This window comes from Atractosteus spatula, chromosome 9 (genome assembly GCF_055471065.1).
Source record: "Atractosteus spatula isolate fAtrSpa1 chromosome 9, fAtrSpa1.hap1, whole genome shotgun sequence".
NCBI classification, from domain to species: Eukaryota; Metazoa; Chordata; class Actinopteri; order Semionotiformes; family Lepisosteidae; genus Atractosteus; species Atractosteus spatula.
Window position 1 is genome coordinate 20,305,062 of NC_142714.1, and position 27,884 is coordinate 20,332,945.

Here is a 27,884-nt window from a genome sequence, read left to right on the forward strand (position 1 = left end):
TTATTCTGCCCAGTTTCCCACAGCTGATGAGCTCAACATCACTAGACTGGCAAGTATGTAATAAGTTTTTCCTGATTAGTCAGCTTTTTTATGTGGCCAAAGTTTCTGTCATCATTCCACTACAGCCTTGTATTAGGTAAAAACAACTTCCCAAGAAGTTATTTTTGCAATGCTCACCTGATGCTAAGCTTATATAATGCAAAAACGTAATCCCAAAAAAATATGTTCTAAAATTTCAGAATAAGATCCTCACAAAGGCTTAGAAACACATTTGAAAATGTAATTTAGAAAAAGAGGCTGTGTTATGTACCCTCATTGGCCTTTAGAGAATTCCTCAAATTACTGAGGTCTAGAAATCTTTCACTGGCACAGCAGAAAGTTCCAAAGGTGGCTCCTAAAGCTGGCAGGTGCAATAGTGTTTGCTTGGTACTGGCTCTCTCCCAATGCAAACATATGCAAATGCATTCAACAATACACAAAAAACACCCATCATCTAGAAACTAATGGTTGAAAGTGATGAGACATATTTCTGAGAAAGTAAGTGGCACTGCAGTTTTCTTAAAGTTTCGACAACCAAGTATACTGCAATGATCAACAGACACATGGCATTTCATTATCAATGAACTTGCCATGAAGAGACCACTTCAAATACCCTAGGTCATTTGCACTTTATATGTATTTTCTCAACTGTACTAACAGGAGTTATGCTGGTCATTTTTGCTGACATACAGTTACATACAGCTCTCAGCAACAGTCCAGGTGTGTCATGAGAAAAAGTTATTCACCTAAATTCATATGTCAAAATAGGTATTCCAGGGGCACCTCAATGGGGAAGGAGGGTAAATGTTCAATTTGGGCCATCTCATGTATCTCAATCAAAACCAATTGGAAACTATTTTTTTAAATTATTTCAGAAATCCAAAAGAGCAGAAAATAAAAAAAAGTCGAGTTGGTCTTATTGGTAAACATTTTTTAGTCAATGTTATTCTGGGGGAGAAGAACAGTTTATTTTACTAATAGTTTTCCTAAAAATCACACGTTTCATAGATAATTCTTTTTTGATAAAGTCCGAGAACAAAGATTAAAGACGAAAAGAAGTAGAAGGAGAGAAGAGATCCTGGTAACACAGAACCCTTTGAAAGCTGGTAGAATGGAATTTACATAGAACATGTTTAAAAAGCACCTTAAACTTGCAAAACAATGTCCAGGAGTTCTAAAAACTGTGCGTGCTGCCAGCTGCAGGTGCCACCGCAGTGCTGCGTTTCCTCAACAGGGCCACGAAGCTTCGCTTGGACGGCAGCCGCACCTTGGACCGCTTGAGGAAGAACCCGGCCAGCAGCACCCCGCCCAGAACCACTGCCGTTATGGTATTGATCAGGTACTGCGCTGGAAACGCGAGAGGCGGATTGTCCACGTAGACCTGCAAACACAAAACCAACCGGTATAGAAAGTCCTAGATGTTGCTCCTCCAAGGGCAACACATGACAAGCAAGAGAACGGAAGAGAGCGCCATTCAGGCTTCTCCTTGCAACACAACACGATTCTACTGCGGCAACTCGTTCAGCTTTGGACAATCCCAGTATCCCCCTCCACAATGATTTTACCTGCTCCGTTGTTCAACTACTCTGTCTAAACATGGTTAATCAAGTCCCATGTTCATTTAATAAAAGAATACTAGAATCAATCTAACTCATTCTCTGTACAATTCGTATCAAGATGGCCCCAAGCAGACACTCCTGAGAGTTACCAACCTGAACTTCTTCCACCATATCACACAGGAGCACTCCTGGGACCACAGCAATCTGGAAGTGAAACAGTTCAGAGCCCTGCGTGCAAAACGGCTCCGGTCAGAACATCTCCATCACTCAGGACCCACAATCTTTTGTAATTGACTGTGAAGATAATGCAAGAGCCTTCTTGCGTGGGTTTTAAGAAACCCAAACATTACGAAAAGGGATCCAAACGTTTTGGAGGCTAAACTTTAACGCACCTAGCACTTACAAAGGTAACACCAAGGGTCTCACCGAGCCATTTCTTGAAAGAAGCCAGGGTAACGGGCTCAACAACATGGACAGGTACTGTAGCTTCTTCCATAGTCCCACCTTTAAGTGGCCCATAAAATATGTCTTAGCTACCTAAAAGCTTCAGTACGTAAAGTTTTTCTTTCATCTGAATTTGTGGCTGATGCAAAGACTATCCGGCAATTGTATACAAAGAGCATAGATATACCAAAGTGACCAATGTTTATAGATCTAATATCGATAAGAAGTCGTGAAGCCTCAACATGTTCCAGCAGGCTCACCTCTGAAGGTTACAGGCTATGATCGCATGTGGTGCTGCAACATACCTCATCTGACTTTAGCAAAAAGTGGAAAACAAGTGTAGGATGATATTATGCCAATTGCTAAATTTGTTTCCTGTTTCACACTCCATGTAAATTCCGGCCACCTTCCTATAATATGACACTAATAAAAAATACCATTACTTTGATGTCTGCACTCTTTCCTGCCAGATGTGCACCACACAACTATTCAGAAACAGAATACAAATTATCCTTGAGTAAAAGGCTTTTAAAATAACCCTGATAAATTGGAGCTGATAATTCCAAACCTGTCAGTTTCTTGTTAGATTTACCCTCTTAAATGCTTAGAGTAAAAGGTCAGACAACTGAGAAAAATAATATGTTCTAAAGCATGCCGCACTGAACTACATGTTTTGAGTCATTGAAAGAATCTTACAAAGCAAGAGATCTGCAGTCCTTCAGGGTTATAGAGAGTACTGTTAAGACGGCTTCCAAGGTAGTCCCTCATTTTAAGCATACTTGGAACTGCATTGGTACCTAAAGACATATATAAGCAAACATACAATAAGTCTTGAAAATTCAACATAATTAAACAGACCTACTTTTAACATATCTAGCATCTAACATATGTGAAATACAGTAATGCAGTGGATTCTTAATTATGTGTAAAGACGGAACTGAGTTTTCCCAAAACCCTCAAAACGTTATTATCTGCCTACCTCACCAGCTGGGTTGCTGGTCATTTCTGTCAAGCTTATTCCACTTGTTTTCATAGTACTGTAAAAACACTCTTCAGAAGACTGGAGATCACTTTACACAGACTGTCAGATATTTCCAGACAAGGCACTCAGTTTAAAGGAAACTGCTAGTCAGGAGTGCCGATTCCTTCTTCCTACCCGAAAGGCTAAACTAAGGCTGTAAGACATACCTGTGACCTTCCAGTTAGTTCTGTTGTTGACCTCAGTAACAGTGACAAACTCGGGGGCTGTGAGAGGCACATTTTTGTGTCCAGGTCTTGTTATATACAAAGTGATGTTGAGATTAGTGACTGGATACATGAACCTTAAAACCTAAACACACAAGGACAGCGCTCAGCCAATGTTTTAAATGTAGTTAGAGAGTCAAACCGTTCCAGTTTATGTTACTCAGAAAAAAATCATACAGAACACACTAAAGAGTGGATGAAAATGAATACTTTATAGTCAGCTTTTAACATAACGGTATAATGGTACTGAAGCTTGTGTGTTTGTGTGTGATAAGAAACCCATTAATGTTTAACAGACACAATATGTTGTTTTTCCTTGTTCTGATTTAACAAGCTCGGGGTAAGTTACCAATAACAAAGAAATCAGCAATCCCTTCTATAGGCTTGAATAACAGGAAGTAATGTGATACATAAAATGTCACCTCAGGAGCTTGTTATGCAGTAAGAACCGAAACAAGATAACAAAGACACCTACACGGACAGGACAAGTTCCAAAATGTCTAACGCCAGTGCACAATTTGCACCACGATTCCCTGACACCAACTGCATTCCAGACAATTTTAAAAAGAGATGGCAAAGGAGTACATTTATACAATCCATTTATCTATTGCTATTTCTTCTTTACAATCCTGTGTTTGGATTCCATCAAATGTGAACATTTTGCTACTCGGCACAAATCTAGGAAAATGAACACATTCATTTTTAAGTTTCTGATGATTCTGAACCAGAAGAAAATGCCAACTGCAGTACAGAAATACTCTTACCATGTGCAAAATAAGAGAGTAACGGGATAATTAAGCACCTCCAAGCTCCTCACCCTTTTCCGACAGTCTGAATTGGCAACCGAAGGCGAGAGCCTCAGTTCGTCTGTACAGTCGCACTCTGCGGCTGATGGTTTTCCTGCGCACTGCTTGTACCTGCCTGTGTCCTGGAGAGGCATGAAGTACAGAACTGTAACTGATTTTAATACATTCAACACAAAACATCACCTCTTAATTCCGGTTTCAGAGGGAGGTACTTGTGCTGTAAAATTGTCTCACCTTTGTACAACACAAATCATATATGGAGAAGTATTAACAAAAGAAACATTAGTGGTGGAGTTTAGCTATTAGGGATTCATTCAAATAACACTAGCTACTGCAGAAGGACTGGTTTTGAATATTTCTACTACATAAAGAACACAAATGGGCCCAAGCCTTCAGCTTATTATATTCTAGTGCTCTCTAATTAGTATTTATCAACCCTTTTGCCTTACCCATTTTAATCAATCTTGCATATACAGTACCATCCGTATAGGGACAGTGAAGTCAAAATTGCTGTTTTTGCTTTGATATTAAAAGATGAATACAAGACAAAAGTACAGAATGTCACCTTTTATTGCTGGCTATTTCTGTATTTATAAGTCTTACCTTGTTAGAATAACAGCACTTTTTATGTTCAATCCCCCAATTGCAGGTGAGTATAAGCATTGGGACAATTGGCTGCCAGGTGTTAATTATTGGTCAGGTGTTTCCTGTTGCACTGAGTATGTTGAGCACACATACTGTAAAAGAGCTGTGAATGTGTAGCTTTGGATTTAGCCTTTGCTCTTCCCTTTGGTGTCTGCCTTTAGAGGCAATAGGCTTAAACATACATGAAGACAAGAGAACTGTCTATGATAGAAAAACAAGCAATCTGGCTGGAAGAAAAGAATAATTCACTCAGAACCATGACAGAGAAACTGGACATACTGTGGCAAAATCAACAATTTATCCTGAAATATCCTAAAAAAGAAAGAAACCACTGGTGTTTTTATCAACTGTCAATGACCCGATCATCTGAGGAAAACAACTGCAGTTGATGATAAAAAAATGATCAGAGATGTGAAGAAAAACTCTAAAACAACTGTCACTGAAATCACCCACAACACAATGTCAATGAAATCACCCACAACGGCAGAATTATAAAGGCTACAGCACAAGATGCAAACCTCTCATCAGCACCAAAAACAGAAAGGCCAGATTACAATGTGCTAAAAAGAGATGAGCCAGCAGAGTTCTGGAACAAAATGTTAAGGTCAAAAGAGACAAAGCGAAACCTCCACCAAAGGCGAAGGGAAGTAGAGAAAGGAACAAACTGCAGACAATCCAAAGCAGACCACTTCATCTGTGAAACATGGTGGAGGTACGGTCATGGACTGGGCATGGATGGCTGCCTCTAGAACTGGCTCGTTACTCATGATGTAACTAACGCTTAGAGCAGCAGAAAGACGTCAGAAGTGTACAGAAACATCTTATGTACCTACATACAAGAATTACCTCCTGGCTCTTTGGCCGGCGCTTCAGCAAGACAATGTCCCAAAACACACAGTCGACACAACTCAAGACTTCATCAAGGGAAAAGAGTGGAAAATCTTAGACTGGGCAAGTCAATCTTGAAATCTTAACAACGTTAACATGTCTTAATAAGGAGCAGGAAGACCTGAATCTTACTTCAGGGCTAAGAGGTTTAAATGACACCTAAAGCAGCAAATCATCTGCTGCAGATCCAGCTTATACAAGTCTTATCCATTTTCTAGGTGAATAAAGACAGTCCAGCATGTCATTAAATCACTGATTTTTAATGCCTGGAACAGTTTAACTGCGCTTAACTAAACAGATGATTTGTTGGGGTTTAGAGACAATGTGGGACACTATTAGAATCCTAAGGTCTTAAGAACCAGAGTTTCCTTAACTGAACAATTTACAGCTTTACTGATAAATACCTTTCAGTGTTTCTAATTTCAAAACACAGGTATTTAGGGCGATCTGTAAGACTATCTGCAATGGGGTTCTTTGGGACCTTGTTTTAAGACCTCCTGCTATACATTCTGTACAGTCCTGGGCTGGAAGGAGCTACGCTACAGGATCAGTGAAAGCTGGAGCAAAAGTAAAGGGGAAAGAAATGAATTAATCCTGAGAACAAATCGGCGCCTCTTTCTTCACCTTGGAGATCTGGTAGAATTCCCTTGGGCGTGGACGGCTGGGATCGGCGTTATAGATATTGTCAGAAACAGGGATGGCAATCCCCAGCTGGGATGGAGGCCTGTAGTTAACCTAGCACACAGAAATATGCCAATGAGAATTAGCATCTACATCAGGCCCCATGAAGCTAGGCACATAGGCTCTGAGCGCAGGAAACCAAGAGTATGGATTCATAAAAAAAGTAAAACAGAAAGTCTGTATGTATGCCCTGTGTAGAATATTGTTCGGCTTACCACAGAAAAGATACTATATCTATTACTTATAGACTATAAATAGGGGATTGCTTCACATTTTGTAGTGGAACAAGGACACAAGATCACAATTGGAAAATTAAGGGCAATTAATTTAAGACACAGAATATGAAACACTTCTTTTTTACCCAAAGAGTGGAGGATGTCTGGAACAGGCTTTCCAGTCAGGTGGATGAGGCCCAACCCCTTTAAGACATGGCTGAGCAAGATTTTAGATTCACTCCCACCACGATAAGGCCAAATACCAGATCATTTTTCTGTTCTAATAAAAACTAACATGAATAACTAGTGCATTTCAACAGCATTCCAAAGTGAGATAACCATTTACACACTGCACTGTTCTGTAAACAGTTCAGCTTCAATTGAAGGGGGCACAGTTTATTGTGGCATGGTAATGCATAGATACAAAATATTGGCATACAACCTATAAATGGCTGAAAGACCATGTCAGTCCTAACTAATAATAAACTACTGAAAATACTTTAAATATGCTGAGTGAAGACCTACTAAAACAAATGGAAAAAAGTGTGTAAAACTAAACAGTTCCTTACTGACAGCTCTCTAATTAAAGCAGAAACGCAGTCCCAATTTCTCAGACCAATTATTGACTCTTGGTAACAAAATTAATTCATTGCCATTATACAAAAAAATTACACATTTTTAATTAAGCACAAAATCGTGAGCCTTGTGAAAGTACAGTAAGTCGCAAACTCGCATTCGAGTTCCCACAAACTGTGATGTGAACCCTTCTTGCTCAATAGTCACTATAATGACTCACGTAAAGCGATGTACGAGCGAATAAAAGTTGGGCAGCAGACATATGTCGCCAAAACCGTCTCAAAGTTGAGAGCAATATTTCCTTTGGATCAAAAGATCCATTCACCACCCTGCTTCTTTGCAATACAGCCGCAATACGTCATCGGACGTTTTGTTCCCTTGTTTTGAATCAAAGAACATGGTGCTGCACACGCCTGGAAACTTAATCTATTTTGTGATGTAAATTGGAGGTTTTACAAGTTAACGTGTACATTATTATATTTTTATTGTGTTTAAAATGTGTTCATCAATGCTGATGCCGAAATATAAAAATAGTGTTGCAGTGTCCTTCTAAGGAACCCCAAGCTTACCGGAAGATCAATCAACCTCTTAATGCCCTTTGAGTCCCTGGGGTCACCATGCAGCCAGTCATGTGCACTAATGACCTGGTCCGGGATGTACCTGATGCGCAGGCCTGTGGGACAGGAGTTCTGCAGAGTGAAAACAAAAGGGGTGGAGGTGCACAGAAGAGAGGCCTCTGGGATGCTCACTATCACCGTCGTCTGCCCCTGTCGAAGAGAACAACACAGAACAGAACGAAGATTACAGCATCCCCTCTCCTACCAGGAAGGCTGAGGGAGTGAGAAAGAAAGGAACTCTGCTTTATTAATCAGAGCCACAGATCATATGACGCACAACACAAAACAGAAACTGGAGGAGACCCAAGCACAGCAGTACCTGGCACCCTTGGCTTGCATGTCACGCAGGGCCTTTGGAACATGCCTCTGAAGGAAAGGGTGATATTTAATCAAGGGAAAAAAATGGATGACTCCAAAAGGCTGGAGATGGCACCAGAGGGGGCAGGTAATTATTTTAATATATCGCAGATCTCCTCATAATCAGGTTCTTGAAATGAAGCAGCATTTAGATCTCATTAGAGCGAAAGGGGCTACTTCACCTTTTGAAAAAAATTGCTGAAGGCAGTGATGTTCAGGATGTGGTTGTTTGCCCTGTCCCAGCTATGAGCAGCTGTCACTTTCAGAAGCGAAGGATTCCCTATAGTCATTTTCATCAGCTTCTTATGAAAAACCAAAGTTTCTGTTAACGTAAGAAACAGATTTTAAAACTGTGCAACACCTGAAATAATCCAACTTTAAAGAGTTTTCTCAACCACATCAATAAAACAAATACAAAATACGGAAACACGGAAGGTGTCAAAGAAACAGCTTCTTTAAAATAAGATATTTTATTAAAGAAACTAAATAACCTGCGTGACCTGTCTGTTTTGTATGCTTGGGTCAAAGGAATGAAATGACTTTACGGTGACTCACGAGAACCAGAAACAGATGCCTTGAAACTGAAAGTGAGTTCCTCTTTGAGGTTGATGTACACGAGTGAGTTTGGCCGTAAATTGTTGAGAGACTGAAGCGTATGTCTACACTCTCCCTCCGTCAGCTTCCATGCGCCTCTGTCCATCGCATTAAACAGCATCCACTCTCCAGGGCTGTAGGTCTGGTTAAAGGGCATTATGGTGGGCAAGGTGGGCAGTGCCAAAGCTGCCCTGCTGTTAAAAACCCTGGTGATTAAATAGCTGCTGGAGCCAGGAATCACCACCGTCTTTCCAATGTGTGTGTCCTGAAATCCTGGAGAGAATGCTGTCAAAACATAGGTAAAGTCACGAGAATTGGCAAACCTCTAAGATATTCACAAGTGGTCAAGGTACATGAGGGAGCATAAGCACATGAAACGCTTACTCCTCAATTTAGAATATTTCTGTAGTTAGTTATACTGCTGGAAGGGAAAAAAAACACTGCAGAGAATGCAGTAAAACAATTCTAAAACACAGGAAATAAACATGATAAAAATATTAAGAAATATCCCAAGAAGAAACCTTCTACCCATTATTAGTTTGTATACTCAGAATTGTAACTATCATTCACTCCCTAACTGCTGCTTCTCTGCGGCAGGACTAAAAATCCTTTGTAAAAAACTAGTGTGGTGCTAGAATTTTTGGATTACAAAGACATCCAACTGGTCTTGGATGACCCAAGTCATGAGACCGGTAGACCCATCAGTGCTATCCTGCCTTACTTACAGGGATCCTCTAACCGCAGAATGGCATTTGGTCCTTTGCTAACAGTTAGTCTGCACCTCTGGATGGGTTCTGTAGTTAGCCTTTCACCTTTGAAACCCTCCAATATCTCTGCCACGGCTACAGCCACAAACCCTTCTGCAGTGCGTCTCCGATACACCTGTGTTATCACTCCTGATCCTCCAGTGCTGAAATGACAGGGCTTTCAGTGATTAGTGCTAAAACCCCGCAAGGGGATGAGAATAAAGGCACCATGTTTTTTGTCCCCACATGGGCTTGAACAGAGCGTAGTTTTCCACTGTAGACTTTCCCCTTTTACAGAAGACCTGCTCTTATGCATACTGGAAGTGGCATCTGAAAAACAGCTCCGTCAAAGGTGCAACACAGCACAAATGGAGGACGACTATAAAGAGACAAAGTAGTCTGATTTTTTATCACCCCCTTCAGAAACTCAACTAGAAACCATCCACTCTGGGATCATAGTCAGTACTACATAGTCTGAGTACATAGGTCTATATAGTAAAGTAAGCATATCTTACACATTTCCTCTGGGACCTGACCTTGATCACTGGCTCATTGTACCCTGAGCCTTACACACTTGGGTTCATCACCCAGAAGAAAAGCAAGGAGAATTAATTTGTATTCAAGTGGCATACTGGTGAATTCAGAACAACTCTGTGGGTCTTAAAGCAAAACTGCAATGCAATTTTTATATTTTGGAGACGGAAAGAATCAGCATTGATAAGTGCATTTCAATACACAATAAAAGTAAAATGTACACAGTAATTTGTAAAACCTCCAATTTACATCACAAAAAAGATAACATTTCCAGGTATGTGCAGCACAATGTTCGGTAATTCGGAACAAGGCAACAAAACTTCCAGTGATGGGATACAGCCTTATTACACTGTAAGGAAGCAGGGTGGTGAATACATCTCTTTTAATCCAATAGAAATATTGCTCTCGATTTCAAGACGGTTTTGCCGAAAAATACTACTTGTTAACTCAAGCCTACAGATCACACTGAATATTTCTGTGGTGAAATGTCTGCTGCACAGCCTGTACTTGCGCTTGTACACCTCGTCACATTGGTCATTACAGTGATTAGTGAGCAGGAAGGGCCGTTTCATGTTAGAATTTGTGGGAACTCGAATGTGAAATTGAGACAACATGGCGATTTAGACTACTCTCATAAAGTTTACGATTTAGTGCTTAATTTGAAATTTGTCAAATTTTACTATTACGTCAAATAATTTCTTACTGAAATTTAATAACAGGTCTGAGAAATTGGGACCGCAGTTCTCCTTTAAATACATTCTTTCTCATACAGTGTGCCATACTGCAGCCAGGAGGGATGACAGACCAATTACCTTAACCTGACGACTTTGCCAACGTGAGAGGGGGAGAACAGACTGGGTCCAGTTACCAGGGAGGGGCTGCTCAGTGGGAAGTGCTCATGAAATAGCACTGTCTTGTCACTTGTGTACTGCAGAGCAAGAGCCCCTTCACAGCTCTGGTCATCATGCTAATGAAAAAAGCAAAACAGAGTAAAAATGTTCATTCTGGAGGACAATGTTCAGAAATATATAAATGCAATAATGCACCTGGTTTCCAGACTACGATCTATATTCAAAGTCACTACCAAGAAAAATTAATTTAAGCATAAGCATCACTTCTGCTGTGGTCTGCATCACCTAGTAAGGACGACTACAGAAGTTCAGCTCTCATATATCCCGTAACAGTCAGGCAATACTTATTCTTTTTCTCTAGAGTGGATGTGTTCATATTTTCCTTCAGAGTGGCTATGTCCTTGAATGTCTTACCTATTCATGATGTGATTATAAACGTTTTTTTCAAATACCACACCTAGAGGAAAGCACACAGTTCAAACTCATAGCATGCTTCCTACAGGAAATCTGTCTCACCTGTATCAAGGAAGTGGTCTGAATATTGTCTACATTCAAACCATTGGGACTCTGCGCATGTAAAGACAGGATGATTAAGGAGCCCAGGTGATCGCAGTACAAAGTGGAGACGCTGTGTTGTGACTGATTCAGTTTGACATACCTCCCCATGTCTGCAAAAACAAAGCTCACTGTCTATCAACCAGGCTAAGATCTTAACTGATCACCTGTGCAAAAGACACCTTTATAAGGAAAGAAAAGCAAAGTGGGTGAGTAGGGAGGTTTCCAATGTCATATTACTAGTTATTTAGTATTCCGTCCTAAGTTAGTTACCTGTCTTGCTCAAGTAGATGCTGCCAAGGTTTGTGACAAACACCACTGTCTGGTCATGAATGCAGCTGACAGCATTAACAACCGATTCACCTTCCAGAGTGATGATCCTGCTGAAAGAAGACCCTCCATCTGCTGAGGACCACACCTGAGTAAAATGTGAAAATACACACCTTTTCTCTGGGGCCTCTACTCACAACAGCAGCTTTGCTAGCGCTGCCACAATTGTGGGGTAAAATACTGTGAGAGAGAACAGGTTTGTCAAGCTTTAAATGTAATTTAAAAATTTTAAAACCATCAAAAGTGCTATTTGTTCAGGTAGCCTGATTCAGGTTTGCCTTATTCTTGCTTTGACATAACGTGTCCTTCCAAACGATCAGCATAAATGACTTGAGGCAGGCAGGGTGAACAATCAAAAGCCAAAACACATGCCTTTGTGTACATGAAGCAAGACAGTGATGAAACTGACAATGAATAAGAAGAGCAAAGTCCTTTTGGTGTGACTTGCCTTCCTAATAATACTGCATAATGGTAATTAATAATGCCAGTTTACTGAAGGACCCCTGCACTGTATCAAAATGTTTTGTCAATGGCCTTTTCATTTTACTTTACTGAAACAGGCCCTGTAAGAATTAACAGCAACTTCTGTTCTCTGCTAACACCATTTGGCCACTAGAGGTAAGCCAAATACAGCACACTGAGTTTTCAAGAGGAGCAGCAGAAGTACAGACACATAGAGTGAAAATTATACAGGTACTTCCATTTGTATTTAGTGCCCACAAAAACATTCCAGATTGAATTACTAGAAAAAGTAACGTAAGGATAAAATGCTAATTTTAGGATGAAAAGCACATTTATAAATATGTGTAAAAAAGTTAAATTAATCTCAAATGTGAACTAAACTGTAAAATTATAAGTATTTTATTTAAGAAGCTTCAAAAATTGTAATAAAACAGACAAATTAAGAAACAGGCATGCAACAAAACAACAAAAGACAGCCAGGCAATGAACAAAGAGCTCAAACGTTTTACAGTTCATGTAAGTATAAAGAAAAACAAGGGATAAGTAACCAAGCTAAATGTTGTTAAAACATTCAAGAAAGGACTCCAGATCTTACGGCATCGCTGCAGAGTGCTTGTCCTATAGAAACAAGTCCTTTCCTTTGTAAATGAGGAGATCAACTAAAATCTTGAAATGGGCCAACTCTGTAACTGAACCAATTCTTGAAACATGGTGAACCGCAATACTATTTTTATATTTCGAAGTTAGAAAGAATCACCATTGATGAGTGCATTTCAAACCACATTAAAATAAATGTAAGTAACTGTGTACATCACAATACGGACAAAGTTTCCTGGTATACAGAGCACCATATTCTGAGATTTAGAATGAGGCAACAAAACTTCCCGTGATGTGTTGTGGCCTTATTACATTGTAAACAAGCAGGCCTATGAACACATCTTTTAATCCAATAGAAATAATGCTCTCAACACCGAGACAGTTTTTCCGACAAATTCTGCTTGTAAACTCTGCATGCAGATTGCGTTCGAACATTTCTGCAGTGAAATGTCTGCTGCACAACCTGTACTTATTCACTCGTACAGGTACATCACACAATATTAGTCATTACAGAGACAAGTGAAAAGGAAGGGCCGGTTCAAGTGGCAATTAATGTGAATCCTCTCTCGCCCATGGCTAATGATTTGCGACGATATGGCGACTTACGGCACTTTCACAAAGCTCACAATTTTGTGCTTAATTTGGAATTTGTAAACTTTTTGGACATCGTCAATGAATTTATTTTGTTATCAAGATTTAATAACCAGCCTAAGAAATTGGGACTGCAGGGACTCTCCTCTAATGAAGTAGAACCTGGTGGAAGAACTTGGCTCCCTTCACACTTAGAGCAAATTAAAATATGCTAACTATTGTAAACGAGAATCCACAATTAAGAAGAACCTATAATAACAATACCCTTAGTCCCATTCCAAAACTTTGTACTCTCTTTACTAACCTAAACAAATTTTAGGCTAACGTAAATGACACACAGGCATGTGAACAGGATATCACTTGTCATTATAATATAGTATTATTATAATATTCAGAAAGCCATCCATCCATCTTCAATCCCTTAGAGGGTGTTGGTGAGCCAGAGCCTAAACAGCAGGGCAGGTAGGCAGGACCACACCCTGGACTGGATGCCAGTCCATCGCAGAGCAACATGGGCAACCCAGCTGCATTTTTCACTCAGACCTCACAGATCCTGCACTGCACCAGTGTATCAATAGCTACATGAGTTACATGAGAACGTGAGAAATGTTGCCAACAAGTGGGCCATTCGGCCCATTTAGCCCGTATGTTAGTTTGAAGTTGATTGATCCAAGGATCCCAACCCGCTGTTTCTTGAAAGAAACCAGGGCATCAGTTTCAACAACATAACTAGCTTGTTCCACACACCCACAACCCTTTATGTAAAGAACCTCCCGGTCTCAGTTGTAAATGCACTTCCACTATAGTTTTCACACGTGCCTTGAGGGTCATGATTCATCCATGATTCTGAAAATTACCTCTGATCCATATACGTACAGCTGGTGGCTATTTGGATGGAATAACATCCCATGGGAAATGAAATTCAATTGGACCGGAGGAAATCTGGCCTTCTTCTTCAGCGCTGGACCCCTCATTCCAAAAACTGAAACCTTTGCACCCTTTTCCTGCGAGAAAAAAAGCAGGCAAGACACCTTTAGTCCGCAGCAGACAAATAGATTTAAAGAGGTCAAAAAGATGGACAATCCATACCTGGGTATAGGACAAAACAATTCCAGTATGCTGCTGTCTGTCATAAATGAAGGACACATGTCTATGTGAAGTCATGTTGGAAATATCGCAGCTGTGCCACTCTGTAAAAGGGTCTCTGCTGTATAAACACTGAGATGCCTACAGAAGGAAAAAAAAAAAGAATATTTCCACATAGCTTTCAGATGTAACTGTGAGTAAGAAAATCCTGGGAATTCATTCTAAGTTTTAAAAATACAATACTCCTTTTGCTTTGTTAATTCTGGCTTGTTAAATGCTCTCACTGGTCCATCCCTTGAGTGTCAATGAAACAATTCAATGAAATTGAATATAAACTGTGCTTGCAGTTTCCACTGAATCCTGAATAGTACAGCAGTAAAAGAATTTCATTGTATCTACTTAATCAAGACCCACAGAAGGACAATGTATTAAACTCATCAGTAACATTGCATCGCAGGTACACTACACACAACATGAATTGCAAGAGTAAATTAAAAATTTAGGTAAAAACTGAAAATCCACCTACCTTGTTTTCCACATCAGTCCCACTTGATATCAGACTTACATAATCATCTGAAGACAGAACAAGGTCAGAAGATACATTATCAAATATGCACCAGTAGAATTAAGTCCATTATTACACTGTTTCAACTACACTTTGTACTAAGATGACTGACCTTCTATTTCTTTCTTACTTCTATGCCTTACATACTCACGTACCACTCTGTGTAGAACAATGTACCCTATGTTACCACTTTGTACAGAAAAATGCCACCAAAACAACTTGCATGTATTGCAGTAGCCTGAAGAGTAAGTAAGAACTAGAACAAGCGGAGATCGAATGGTGAAACAGACAATTACAGACAATCACATCACACCTCCAATGATCAGCAATGTAAAACTGAAGTTGAGAATTAAAAATCCTTTGTAAACTGAAATAACTACCTTGAAAATTTGCCCTGTCGTGTAAACAGTGATGTGAGTACCACAGTGTAGTGCTGGAATAATCCATCTAAACAAACAAAAAAATAATGTTTCAATTAATGACCATTTAAATTGTTTTAAAACTATAATTTTTATTTTGGTTGCTTTATACTTTTTATGCATTCATACATCTGGGCATTTTAGGTAAGTGAAGTGAGTGAAATCAAAAACACAACAGCACTGCCCTATCAGGGTCTGAATCCACATCCTGTAGATTCAGTCCAGAGCCCTAACCACAACTCCACACTTCTGTTTAAAAAATATTAAAGCAAGAACAGGATATATTACTCACAGCATTCAATACTGAGTCTGGTTTCTTTTAAATTCCAGAATAAAATTTACACAATTTGAAAAATGCAACAACAAAACTAAAATCTGGAGAAATGTGCCAGTGAACAAAAACGTGATGTCTTCCTAGTAAAGAATTTAACCATAACTGTTACAATCAAGACTCAAGATCTTTTATTTACTCACCTGTGTTAAACTGGAAATATCCAGTAATGTAAACTGTAAGAGAAAAGAAATCGTTAGCATTTTTCTATGCACAACACAAATTATTTTAGAAACTAAAATGCACTTCCTTATGAAACCATTGTCCAGGATAATAGCGAGCATGCACATTTACATTCTGAAAGGAAAATCCAACTAGGACATCAGCGAAAGTTTGTATTATAGTAGGTTGTAGGTACAGTACATCACCAAGGAGTAGGAAAACACCCAACACTTTTTTAAAATCCATTTGCATACATTCAGAGATCCTGTCCCTTGGGAAGTCATATCTTGACTCAGGAATAGCCCTTTAGTAGTTAAGAGGAACAAGTGGTAGTTCGTCAGCTTCACATCGACAGTGGCAAGCCCAATGCAGTCTGAAACAGGAGAAGGACAACACCGCTTCATGAGCCGCAGATGAGTAGAGCAGGCAGGACACAATCTAAGCAAATACTGCACATTTTACTTTTAGATGTTTGTATAGGGGGCAGCACGGTCCTGCAGTGGTTAGCATTGCTGCCATGGGATCTTTAGCAACCCTGGAGTCAGGACCTTGATTTTACACCTCCTCCTACACCACAGTGTTCCTGGTTACCCTGGGGTACTGGGTTGGAGAATTTGGTCCACAGAGGTAACTGCCTCCTATCAGTCCATGGGTACCCCTTACAGGAGCAAACTGGCTTTCCTTAGAGGTGCCCCTTCCCAGGACTGACCAACTTTGCTTAGCCATTGAGACCTGACAGGATCAGACCACAAGGTGGTCATGCTGCTGATCCCACCTGTTGAACACTAGATGTCACTGCAGCTTCAGTACACAGAGATGACTGTTGTTGCAAATACACCCTTAATTTAAAAAGTCTGCTCACTGGACAACTGTGATATTCACTCAGGAAGCATCTAATACACTCATTCTTTAGCAAGCTCACTACAGTGAGGGTAGCCTATTTTATATATCAGACAGAAAAACAACTGCTTATTTCTAACAAATGTGTGGGCATTTACAATTCTCTAGAAACGCTAAATAATAACTCCAGATACAATTCAAAATCAGTATCGCCTTCATTCTCCAAGTACATTTCATGTACAAGGAATTTTACTTTGGTGCACCTGATGCTGCAAAAACATTCTATATATACCATACACAAACAAGTCAACAGACCACATTAGGTGTAATAGCACATACTGTACTGTATAACTAGGAATTCTGGGAAGGCAAAAAGACTAGGAAAGAAGCTGTTCACATACCAGGTGGTTCTGGTTTTAATATCCCAGTAGTGTCTTCTTAATAATAAATATCAACAGTTATCAACACTTTTCTGGGCATTCCACTCAAAGCGCTTTACAGGTAATGGGGACTCCCCTCCACCACCACCAATGTGCAGCCCCACCTGGATGATGGTGACAGCAGCCATAGTGTGCCAGTAAGCTCATCACACACCAGCTATCATTGGGAAGGAGAACAGAGTGATGAGATGAAGATTATTAGCGGGTCACGATTGGTAAAGGCCAGGGGGAAATTTTACCAGCAACCATAGCTTTCCCAGGAGGTCTCCCATCCAGGTACTAACCAGGCTCACACCTTCTCAGCTTCAGTGGGCTGCCAGGTATGAATTGCAGGGTGATATACAGTAGCTGCTGGCAAATGTCTTGAGGAAAGTTTATGAAACAGGTGGCAACCTGGGTGGGAGGCAGTCATCAGCAATTTTTCCTGCTCACTTCTTTGCTGTGGAATTGTACAAATCATCAATGGAGGGCACTGATCCTCTCTGCAGAGCGAGCAACACACTGCAGCTGGGCTTTGGAGTAGGCAGACGCCTTGCCAGACCCGTTACAGAGGCAGTCAGCCAGTTATAGAGCCTGTCAATAATGGCTCAGTAAAACTGTGGTAGAATTGGTTGAGAGACACCAAAGTTTTTCAATTGGCACAAAAAGTACACTCTTGGCAGTGCTTTCTTTGTGATACTGGTGCGACATGCAATCAGTGAGCATTAGAGTAAGCAAGCCTTCAGAAATTCCCTTTCAAGTTGACCATTATTTGATTTTAGCACAGCACCAGATAAAAAAAAAACATACCTCCATTTAACAGTTGACATAACTTCTTTGTACAGTTAAACCAGCGGTTATTAGAGGATGTGAATCCAGATCTGGTTACAGTAAGAATAACACCTAGAATGATAAAATAAAAACAGATGAGTCTACATTTTCATGCTTTTGTAGCGGTCATCGTTTCCTCACCCGAGATGTGGCAAGGAGACCTGTTGGGAATTGGGGGGGAGGGGGGAGCTGTTATTTTCAGGGGGGAATGGGGGAAAGTGTGAGGTTTCCAAGGCGACGACTTGACACTGAAGAAAATGCAGTCAACTTTGTGATGTTTGCGCCAGAACTGACTGGCAGCTAAAAACTGTCCCACGCTCCTTTTTTTTTAATTTAAGTTACTCATTCAGGTTGGGAAAAGCCCTTTCTATAAATTAAAATAGTTTTAAAAGTTCTTTCTACATCTCTGTGTTGACCTTAATTACTCAAGCTCTAGCATCATGAATTAGAAATTGGAGAGACAATATCAGTTTCATCTGAAGTGTACCAATATAGAATACACCCATCTAGAAATGATACGACATGTGATCTGTGGCTCCAAACTTACTATCTCCTAAACAACTGTCCATCAACGAGATCTCACCAACAGGCAAGGTTAGAGACCCCAATGTGCAGAACTGGTCAAGACTCATCCAAAAAGGCTCACAACTCTAATAATCACTAATCTAAAACAAATAATGTTGATTGCAAAGTAGAGTGAATACTTATGCAATCAACATTAATATTTTAGAATTTCATTTGGAGCTTTAGCTGACATTGAAGTTTGTGTCCATAACAGTTTTCACTTTTTGATTAAAAATACGATGCATACTTGAAATAAATGTATATTTATCATTTGTAATTCAACAACATGGGACATCATTGACAGAGGGGTGGAATACCCCAAGGCACCATAATGTACGTCAACTTTTCACTTAGAATCAAAAACCCTTCCCTCTTTGGCTTTTTAAAATGAGCATTTTTGGATCTCGGAAATTATCCGAACACACAATCAACAAATGTGCATCAACCTGCAATCCTACAGCCCTCGTACTAGCCCAGGGAACAGACTGTGTGCCTCCGTAACGTGCGATGTCGGCAGTGACGGATGTCTCTCATGGTGGAGACTCCAGTGCCCCTGGCACACCGAGCCCTGGACAGGCCTCCCCCAGCACATGGCACATGGTGAGTGGCAGGGGGCGCTGTTGCGAGAAAGCTCACCCAACCCACACAAGTCTCAGGCAGAGGTGTGTCTGCTCAGGGAATTTTTTTACGCACAGACCAGCAAGACCTCAAGTAACACAGGTCAGACTCAGCCTTGCTATGAATTTTTTATTTGCTAAGCAAACGCCCTTAACAAGGATTAAATCTCCCACTTTTAAGGTGATGGTAGCATTTGCAAGCTCCTGTTCTAAGGGTATTCAGTTTGCTACTTTGTTAACGAGGATGTAAAAGACAAGCTCAATGGTTACTGTACTTTATGCACAGAACTTATGTTGTTCACATGTTCAACATGGTTGTGAATCTGTCATTCAACCTGTATCTTTTCCAACAGGATGTATACGATTGACCTGAACTTATCTTAACCCAGATAAGCTGCTTATATAACCACCCAGAACAGAAAATGGACAAATACTCCAATATTGGTTTAGAATATCTTCTGACTGAGAATAACCAGGGCAAAGATCACTTTTCATTACACCTATTAGTACAAACAACCCTGTGCAGGCCCTTCAATCACAGCTGGAAAAGGCTATGACGTCTTGGAGGAAACTTTTTCCAATTCAGGTAAACAATGCCTGCTGTACTGTAGGAAGGCATTTGGGCCAAACTCACGGTTCACGAAAGTTCAACCGATCTATAGCTCTGCAAACATTGTAATAGGCTGGTTAGTGAAGTTTGCTTGCTTTCTTGAATAAAGGAAAGCAACCCCCATTTTCACAGCAGTGATCCAGTTATCATCAGCTTCTATAATTCAAAACCAGGCGCTGGATATTTCCATGATATCGTCTTATTTTGAGAAAGTTTTCACAAACAGACCTGTAACCTTCCAAGAAACGTTTTTGTTCCTGAAGGAACAAAAGTGCTTATTCATAACTCATGCTGAGCCCTTCAGTTTGGAGAGTTGCTATGTCACCAGTCAAAGTTAACCTAGATCACCATAGTGGTGACACACATCTGGTCAAGCACAGCCTGGTCGGAGAGTCCAGGTTTCCTTAACTAGCTTCTCCTTTGGAATGCCAGGCATTATTATTACAGACATCTGCATCGGTCCTCCCTTTTAACTTCCTTGCTCTGCTGCCACCACTGTGATTCCTCAGTGCAAAACCAAAGTAGATGGCTGGATAGTTCACCCTTCCCAGGAGATATGCGTTGTCCAGTCCCTCGAGAACATCCTAGTACCTTTTCATCCCAACCAGCAGTTGAGTGTTAATTTTTAAATCCACAGCTCTTCATATTGCATAAAAATGCAATGCACGTATGATAAAATAAAGGAAGATCTTATTGTTACACGTGCACTATCAAAATTAGTTTTAAAAGGATGCCTTGAGGAACTCCAAGGACCGTTTTAGAGGAACCCTGGTACAGCAAATACAGTTGACATTTTGACACTATGAAAGCAATGGCAAGAAAAATGTTAACTGAAATCTAATATTCTGAACAGGACAGCTCTGCTTTATCGATACATTCTTGCACTTTGCAAACCTGACTAATGAATTTCTTGTTTTGTATCACATTGTAGGCCATAGTGTATCAACACATGTATGAATGCATTTCCCAAATACTCCAGTTTACCCACTACTAAGTATTCCAGATTATCAGTCAAAATGTTTTCTCAAAGCATAGAGGCAAGGAATAACAAGGGCAGGTAATCAGCAATCCTTTCCCAAAGAATAATCCGGACATGGTGTGACTGTATTCCCCTGCACACTCAGTGGACCCTGCACAGTCCTTTCAGGGGCTGAAGAACAGAGAACCTCACATAATGAGTACAGTAATACGACAAGTAATGGGGAAAACACCAATAATAATAATAATTGCTTACACTTATATAGCGCTTTTCTGGACACTCCACTCAAAGCTTTACAGGTAATGGGGACTCCCCTCCACCACCACCACCACCATCACCACCAATGTGCAGCATCCACCTGGATGATGCGACGGCAGCCATAGTGCGCCAGAACGCTCACCACACATCAGCTATTAGTGGGGAGGAGAGTAATGAAGCCAATTATTAGGAGGCCATGAATGGTGAAGGCCAATGGGAAATTTGGCCAGGATGCCGGGGTTATACCCCTACTCTTTTCGAGAAACACCCTGGGATTTTTAATGACCACAGAGACTCAGGACCTCGGTTTTACGTCTCATCCGAGGGACGGCACCTGTTTACAGTACAGTGTCCCCATCACTATACTGGGGCATTAGGACCCACATGGACCACAGGGTGAGCGCCCCCTGCTGGCCCCACTAACACCTCTTCCAGCAGCAACCTTAGTTTTTTCCCAGGAGGTCTCCCATCCAGGTACTGACCAGGCTCACACCTGCTTAGCTTCAGTGGGTTGCCAGTTGTGAGTTGCAGGGTGATATAGCTGCTGGCCAAGGATATAAAACTCTTTCTCAACACGACCAACATAAAACATTATAACCCTCTGTAATGAGGGTAAGACTATAAAAATGTCAGAACTAGTTTTCATGATGTACAAATCTCACAGCCAATTCGAAACTGCTGATGCAGTTTGCAAAACCGAAACTGTAATGCTTACTTTACAATGTTTAATTTGGTTCTGCTTATGTCACTAAGGTGTATCATTAAGTGTCATTAAGGGCTGGGTTCTCTGAGAGGCAGGGCAGGCAGCAGTATGAAGATCTTTTATTCCAGCCAAGTGGCTTTACTGTAATCACTTCGGGGGTTTCACTAAATAAAAATTCAAAATCACACACAAGGAGAACAACGTCCTCCATTCTCCTCATTGTTTGGTACAGAGGAAGTCACCATTCTGTGCAGAACAAATGCAGGGGACTGGCTGCTGCACCAGCCAATAAATCCCTCACCTGACGACTTGCTGGGTGCAAATACTGGCGCCAGCAAAGCCACGTCATTGGCACACGGATTCTTGCTGACCCGGAGATCGACCACATGATTTATCAATGTGGCAGTGATGGGAGGGGGGATCTGTTCTCCAATAGTCCACTGGAGGAGCGGTTCTGCCAAGGCAAAAGCACCTTTAATCATTTTCAGGCAGGTACTGTAGGATACTGTACATCACAAGCCTGCAAAGCTACGTTACCAATAGCTACTTCTGTTTAAGAGGAATTAAGTGAAAAGAAGGTAAAAGTAGCAATCCCATCACAAGCTAACCTGGTTATCGTGGGACTCTATTGGACAGCTAATAGAAGTATCACACTCACAGACAAAACAGCTGTGACCTGAGGATTTCAACCCAGCCTGATGGTTCACAATCCTTCATCACTATTCACCTTTGACACTATATTCATGCAGGCAACACTACAACACTTTTTCTTTTTCTTTTCACAGATCGCAAAATTTCTTATCATACGTCTATCTCTTTATCAGCCTAATGTACAGCAATCATCCTGGAAATTGTGGTGGAAGGCATGTGACTCTTTCAAAATTCCCACATTCAAAAGTCTTTTTCACTCCCTCAATTCTCTCCTACCTCTCATAGTGTCCAGTAGCGTCCCTTCAGTGCTAAATAGGTTCAGCCCATGATGCATGCTGAAACGTACGTACCACTCGTCCACCGGAGCCACAGCTACACAGTGTTAGAAAGGAACCAGGGTTAGGAAGAAAGGCCAGAAATCACTTTCCTTCAACACAGCTGCATTACAAAGCACACGCTACCTGTATTAATAGTGATGTTACTGCGAGGGATATCAATGCTCCATGTGGACTGATTGGGCAGCTAAAATGTAAAAAAACAGCAGAATCAGATGTGATACGAAAAACTGCTTTACACAGTAATGTATGGAGGAGTCACTCCCCTACTTCTACATTTAGAACTGACTGTATGTAAAATAAATGGATTATGTAAAATCCATCCATCCATTTTCTAAACGTCTTTAGCCAATAAAGTGTTGTCAGTACTATCCCAGCAAGCAATGGGCCCAAGGCGGGATACACCCAGGACGGGACACAAATCCATCACAGGGCAGACAGACACGCACACACTCACATCCGGGGCCAATTTAACAGAAGCCAGTCAACCTACAAGCACATCTTTGGACTGTGGAAGGAAACAGAAGCACCAGGAAGAAACCCACACAAACACAGGGAGAACATGCAGACTCCACATAGACAGCACCCTAGGAACTGAACCCCGGACCCCAGCCTTGCAAGGCAGCAATAAACACTGCGCCACCATGCCACCCCATTGTGCCTTCTTTTCCATTTCTAAAAGATAAATTCTGTTACAGCAATAGCCGTCTCCTATCTTTCTCTGCCCACAAAACTAATACTCTGTGATCAAATTATTTATACCAGATAATAGGACTTTATTGAGTGACACGGACAACACTGTTATATTGCTGTTGATGGAGGAGATGAGACTTTAGGCCAAAGTCTCTCACAGTGATTGCATGATTGTACAATTGTAAAGCGATAATGAAACCAGGCTCACAAAAAAGATGAGGCATTTCACAGGTCTGCAGATTGGTGGTTTTAATAACAGCAATGAACCTCTGGAGACTTTGCCCAGAGTGACTGGGTTTCTGCACAAGTTTAGAAATAAGTTCTGTTCTCACCAAACTCATCTGAAAGGTGAAGACCTTTGAGTCAGTCCTGTTGTACACCTCCATACTAGGGGCCAGTCCTGCTGAGGTATACAGCATTAATAGCCTCTTCTGCTGCTCAAAATTATAGGAGTCATCATACAAATAACAACTGATTTTCTGGAAGATAAAAATACACAATCGGAAAATATGCAAAGTTGTTCCTCTTCAGCAAAGTTGGTCATGTGTGGTGTTCTGCAGGGCTCTGTATTTGGTCCTATTCTATGTAGAATCTTTAAAGTATGTTACTATTGGGTTAGATTTTTAGTAGGGAGGGCATCATCTTTTATTTCTACACTGATTATATTCATGAGACATGAAGTTGATCAAGCGCTATCTGCCTTGTTACACTACTTACATGATACAAATAATGTATAAAACAAAACTTTTCACAGATGAACTTTAGTAAAAACCAAAATCATGCTGATTTAGCTCTCCTTATCAACTCTGCACATATATAAAAGATTAAGTAAAACATGTAAGTCAACAAGTCCAAGTAAAAAACCTTTAAAAACATAGTTTTACTACTGATGGTCCTGGAATCAAATAATCTTGGGAGCCTTACATTTAAATGTTTACAACGTAACAAAGTTGTCTTTTCCTTAACTGCATAACATTACTCCTATTCATTCACACATATCTCTATATCTTATTGTAAAGCACCTTGAGATAATGGATCACAAAAGGCACTATCTAAACATTATTATCACTGATTCAGTAGACAAGTGGTCCTAAAACGGATCCATACAGAACCCCACAAATGACCTTAGTCCAGATTGAGATGCGTCACTTGCCAGTACCTCAACAACTACAAGCTGTGAATGGGACAGCTGAACAATAAGAAATAACTGGTGATTCCACAGCCTATAATAGTCACTCTTACAAACAATAAAAATATACAACTTACCGTTTACAAAACACTTGCTTTCAAAATATAATTTATCTGGCATTTGGGCTTGGATACAATCACCTACCAGATTTTCCAACCCCAGGTACAGGCGTATTCTGTCGCTGTGTTCCTCAGTGGTACACTCAAAGTGCGTTTTTTCCATCTCTAAATTAAACAAAGGGACACACAGGGGGAAATGTAGTTCTACACAACAGCTCAAGTAACCAAAGTGTTCAGAAACAAATTATTCCAGAAAAAAAATATTGTACATCAAACGTCTTTTGAATTTGCTTCAAGTTCATAATCCTTAGACTGATAAAAATCCAACAAGAATCCTTCAGAAATGTTACTCTTCTGTCCCATGAACAGACTCTTCCATAACCTTTCCTAAGATTTAGTTATCTGAGAAGAAAGCAAGCTAAACTTGCAGACATCACTTTCATCCATTTAGTGAATTTACATGTCGCAATTTGACAACAATGTAACTCGACAAACATCACGCCTTTAACAGACGAGGATTTTTACAACATCATAACTTTAATTTTACAGAGACTGAAGTTTATCCGGGTGCATTAGTGATTCAGCGTTACAATAACTGTGTTCGTACGTAACTGCTGGAAGAAGGAAATTTCAATTTCGCTCACAAACCTGCTGAAACGCTAAGAATGAAACGGCTTGTTACTGCTGCAACCACAAAACACGCTAAGAAGTCGACCTGGTAGAAGACAAAACTTTAATTTTGATATTATACATAAGAACAAGGGACTTAATAAAAAAATCACATTAAAGTAAAACTCTTTTAAGTTAACAAGTCCAAGTAAAAAGGTACATAAAAAAGACATTTCAATAGGAGTACTTGAACCGTTGTAAATGTAATAATCTAAATAAATCTATTAAAATATGAATTTCTTTACATAAAGATTCATTTTAACATATTCAAAGTATTTTCTAATCATAGTTAAATTACTGGTTTAGAACACGTGTTTTGGAAGAGACGACGCAAAAGTAAAAATCGAAGCGTATTTTAAAGGTCAGTGTACACGCCACAGTACATACTTGCCAAATATATTTCATCTTATGAGAAGATTAGAATGGTAAATGCGAACAGATGAGAACAATGTTGACCTTTACTTCAAGGAAAAATCATAACATCAAACGAGTAAAAATTCAAAATACGTTACTTCACGCACCGCGGAAGAAACGTACGGTAAGATGAATTCTGGGAACTGTAGTTCCCAGAACTACAGCGGTATATGTTATTACAGTATTAATACGGAGTATTATATGAATAATTGAACTTGTTCAAATACGTTATCATAAATGATATTTGTTCATGATTTCTACGCGTGCAAGTAAAACCGAATAGATATGTTGCAGCTGAAATGTTTGGCTTTTGTTTACGATACATGTTTGCGATGAGTTATGAACAACAACAAAAAAACGTGAAATGCAACAAGGTTGCAGACTAGATGTTAAGGTGAACGACTGCACTGATAAAACAGTAAATATTTAATAAAAGTTAGAAGTGGTGATTTACTTTAAACTTTGACGAGCTTTCATTGAAATGTATGGATACATTCACTAAATGTAAGCACAAGTAAGCACATCAATTAGGGCATCAATTCAAGCACTGGAATGAAAGCCAAGAGCGTTCCTTCTTGACCAGGGGTGGGAACCACTGGACTAGTTTATCTCTAACATTTGAAAAGAATACATAGTCACCACCAAACCCTACACCTCCTCAAGCCTACTCTTGCCACATTTGTTAGGACAAATTGATGTTACCATGGTGAAAAACACATCTTCAAAATATTTGATCGGTGGTCAGTCTGGAGTTCTGACACTCTGTAAAATAGATGTGAAGAAAAACTAATCTGTGAGGCTGTGATTCAAAGAGGTGTGAGAAATGTTACACCTCAAACTAGCGCCAATCTCTTTGTGTTGAGATTAATATCTGCAAACATTGTTAGAGATCTGAATAGTACCTTCAGGCTTATAAAAAAAGGGAAGCAAAAGTTGTCTTCATCACTGATATAAAAAAAACTCAACAGTGTGAAGAATTTAGTAAATGATTATCCTAAATGTAGCCACTTCTGTGTGTGTAGTGGTTTTCTACGAGTGCTGGGACCAAGGAGGATCTGTTTCAAAATTTTAGCTGTATAGAAGTGTCAAAGAAATTCTGCTTGCTGTTTGGAATCATGGTTCTTGCTCAGGGAAATCTTCACCTGCCTGCTATTCCTTACTCTGAGTTTTTGTCAAACACAGATCTCTTTATTTGCTTGGTCTTTGTGACCATGTTCTGGCATTAGACTACTCGGAAGTGTGAAATAACATTTTTTAGTTTAAATTCTAGCCTAAAATGGAGTATGGGATATAGAGCAGCTACAGCAATGCACAGCTTTCATCTGACTGTGAGATGGGATCAGATTATTGGCATTGCAGAGAACTAAAGAAACATGCTCATACATTCTCAAATGTCTCGGACTTCTCCCCCCAGTTCAGACGTCTAACATCATTCAGCACAGTACTTGAAAGCCATACAAAAGAACTGGACCAAGAAAGAACAACCATCCCTCCCCAAGTCAGTGTTCAAACAACTGTTTCCCATTAAAACATTTAAAGATCCTGGAGACACAGCAGGCACAGAAAAGCCCAAATAGTTGCCAATGTCCCCTGATCCCTTTTTGATTAAAAAGCAATGAAACCTGCTGCACTCTGAGAAACAGCTGTGACCAGTTGAAATGTGAGCTGTCACAAGCACTTATTTCTGATGAATTAGTCTCCTGAATCAGAATGCGCTGAGTTCACTTCTTTACCATGCACTATTGTCGACTGTCCAGACTCTGTAAGAAGTGCACTCCAAAAGCATCATGCAAAAATAACTGCCAGATAATTAGCTATTAGAGTATCTTCAAGTTTTGTAAGTTCTGTCTGCCGTAGATCATGAAACTGTCTTCTTTTGCAAAAAACAAAAAAGTGGAAGGCATGCTTGTAGGGTGACAGAGCTGCTGCTTTGCAGCTCTTGGTCCTTGCATTTTATTCCAGACAGGAGACTCATCTATGTGGAGTGTGCGTGTTCTCCCCAATGGGCCTTGACCACATGCTTTAATATTCTCAAGGCTTTGGAAGTTTCAAAGTGCTGGTTAGGTTAAAAGGGGGTCACCAAATTGTCCCTTTGTGTATGTGTACCCCCCAAAGGGCAGGCATCCTCTTTAGGGTGTAGTCTCACTTTGTACCCTGC

General features: G+C 40.2%; 1 protein-coding gene across 1 annotated transcript; it reads right to left on the reverse strand.

Moving 5' to 3' along the window:
- Positions 1-1,095: 1,095 nt before the first annotated feature.
- On the reverse strand, positions 1,096-26,939 carry LOC148828388 (cation channel sperm-associated auxiliary subunit beta-like). Its single transcript, XM_088925229.1, has 27 exons — positions 26,887-26,939; positions 25,292-25,374; positions 24,729-24,808; positions 23,728-23,874; positions 22,829-22,889; positions 22,644-22,739; positions 22,018-22,170; positions 17,965-18,057; positions 16,150-16,268; positions 15,877-15,909; positions 15,364-15,430; positions 14,945-14,991; positions 14,422-14,559; positions 14,190-14,336; positions 11,626-11,770; positions 11,314-11,465; positions 10,759-10,913; positions 9,392-9,576; positions 8,628-8,951; positions 8,255-8,394; positions 7,668-7,865; positions 6,251-6,361; positions 4,105-4,215; positions 3,231-3,372; positions 2,739-2,839; positions 1,752-1,826; positions 1,096-1,420 (listed from the first exon to the last, which is right to left on the reverse strand). Exons 1-27 carry the CDS (start codon positions 26,937-26,939, stop codon positions 1,214-1,216), a joined length of 3,363 nt encoding a protein of 1,120 aa, XP_088781355.1. The 3' UTR covers positions 1,096-1,213.
- Between the last annotated feature and the right edge of the window lie 945 nt (positions 26,940-27,884).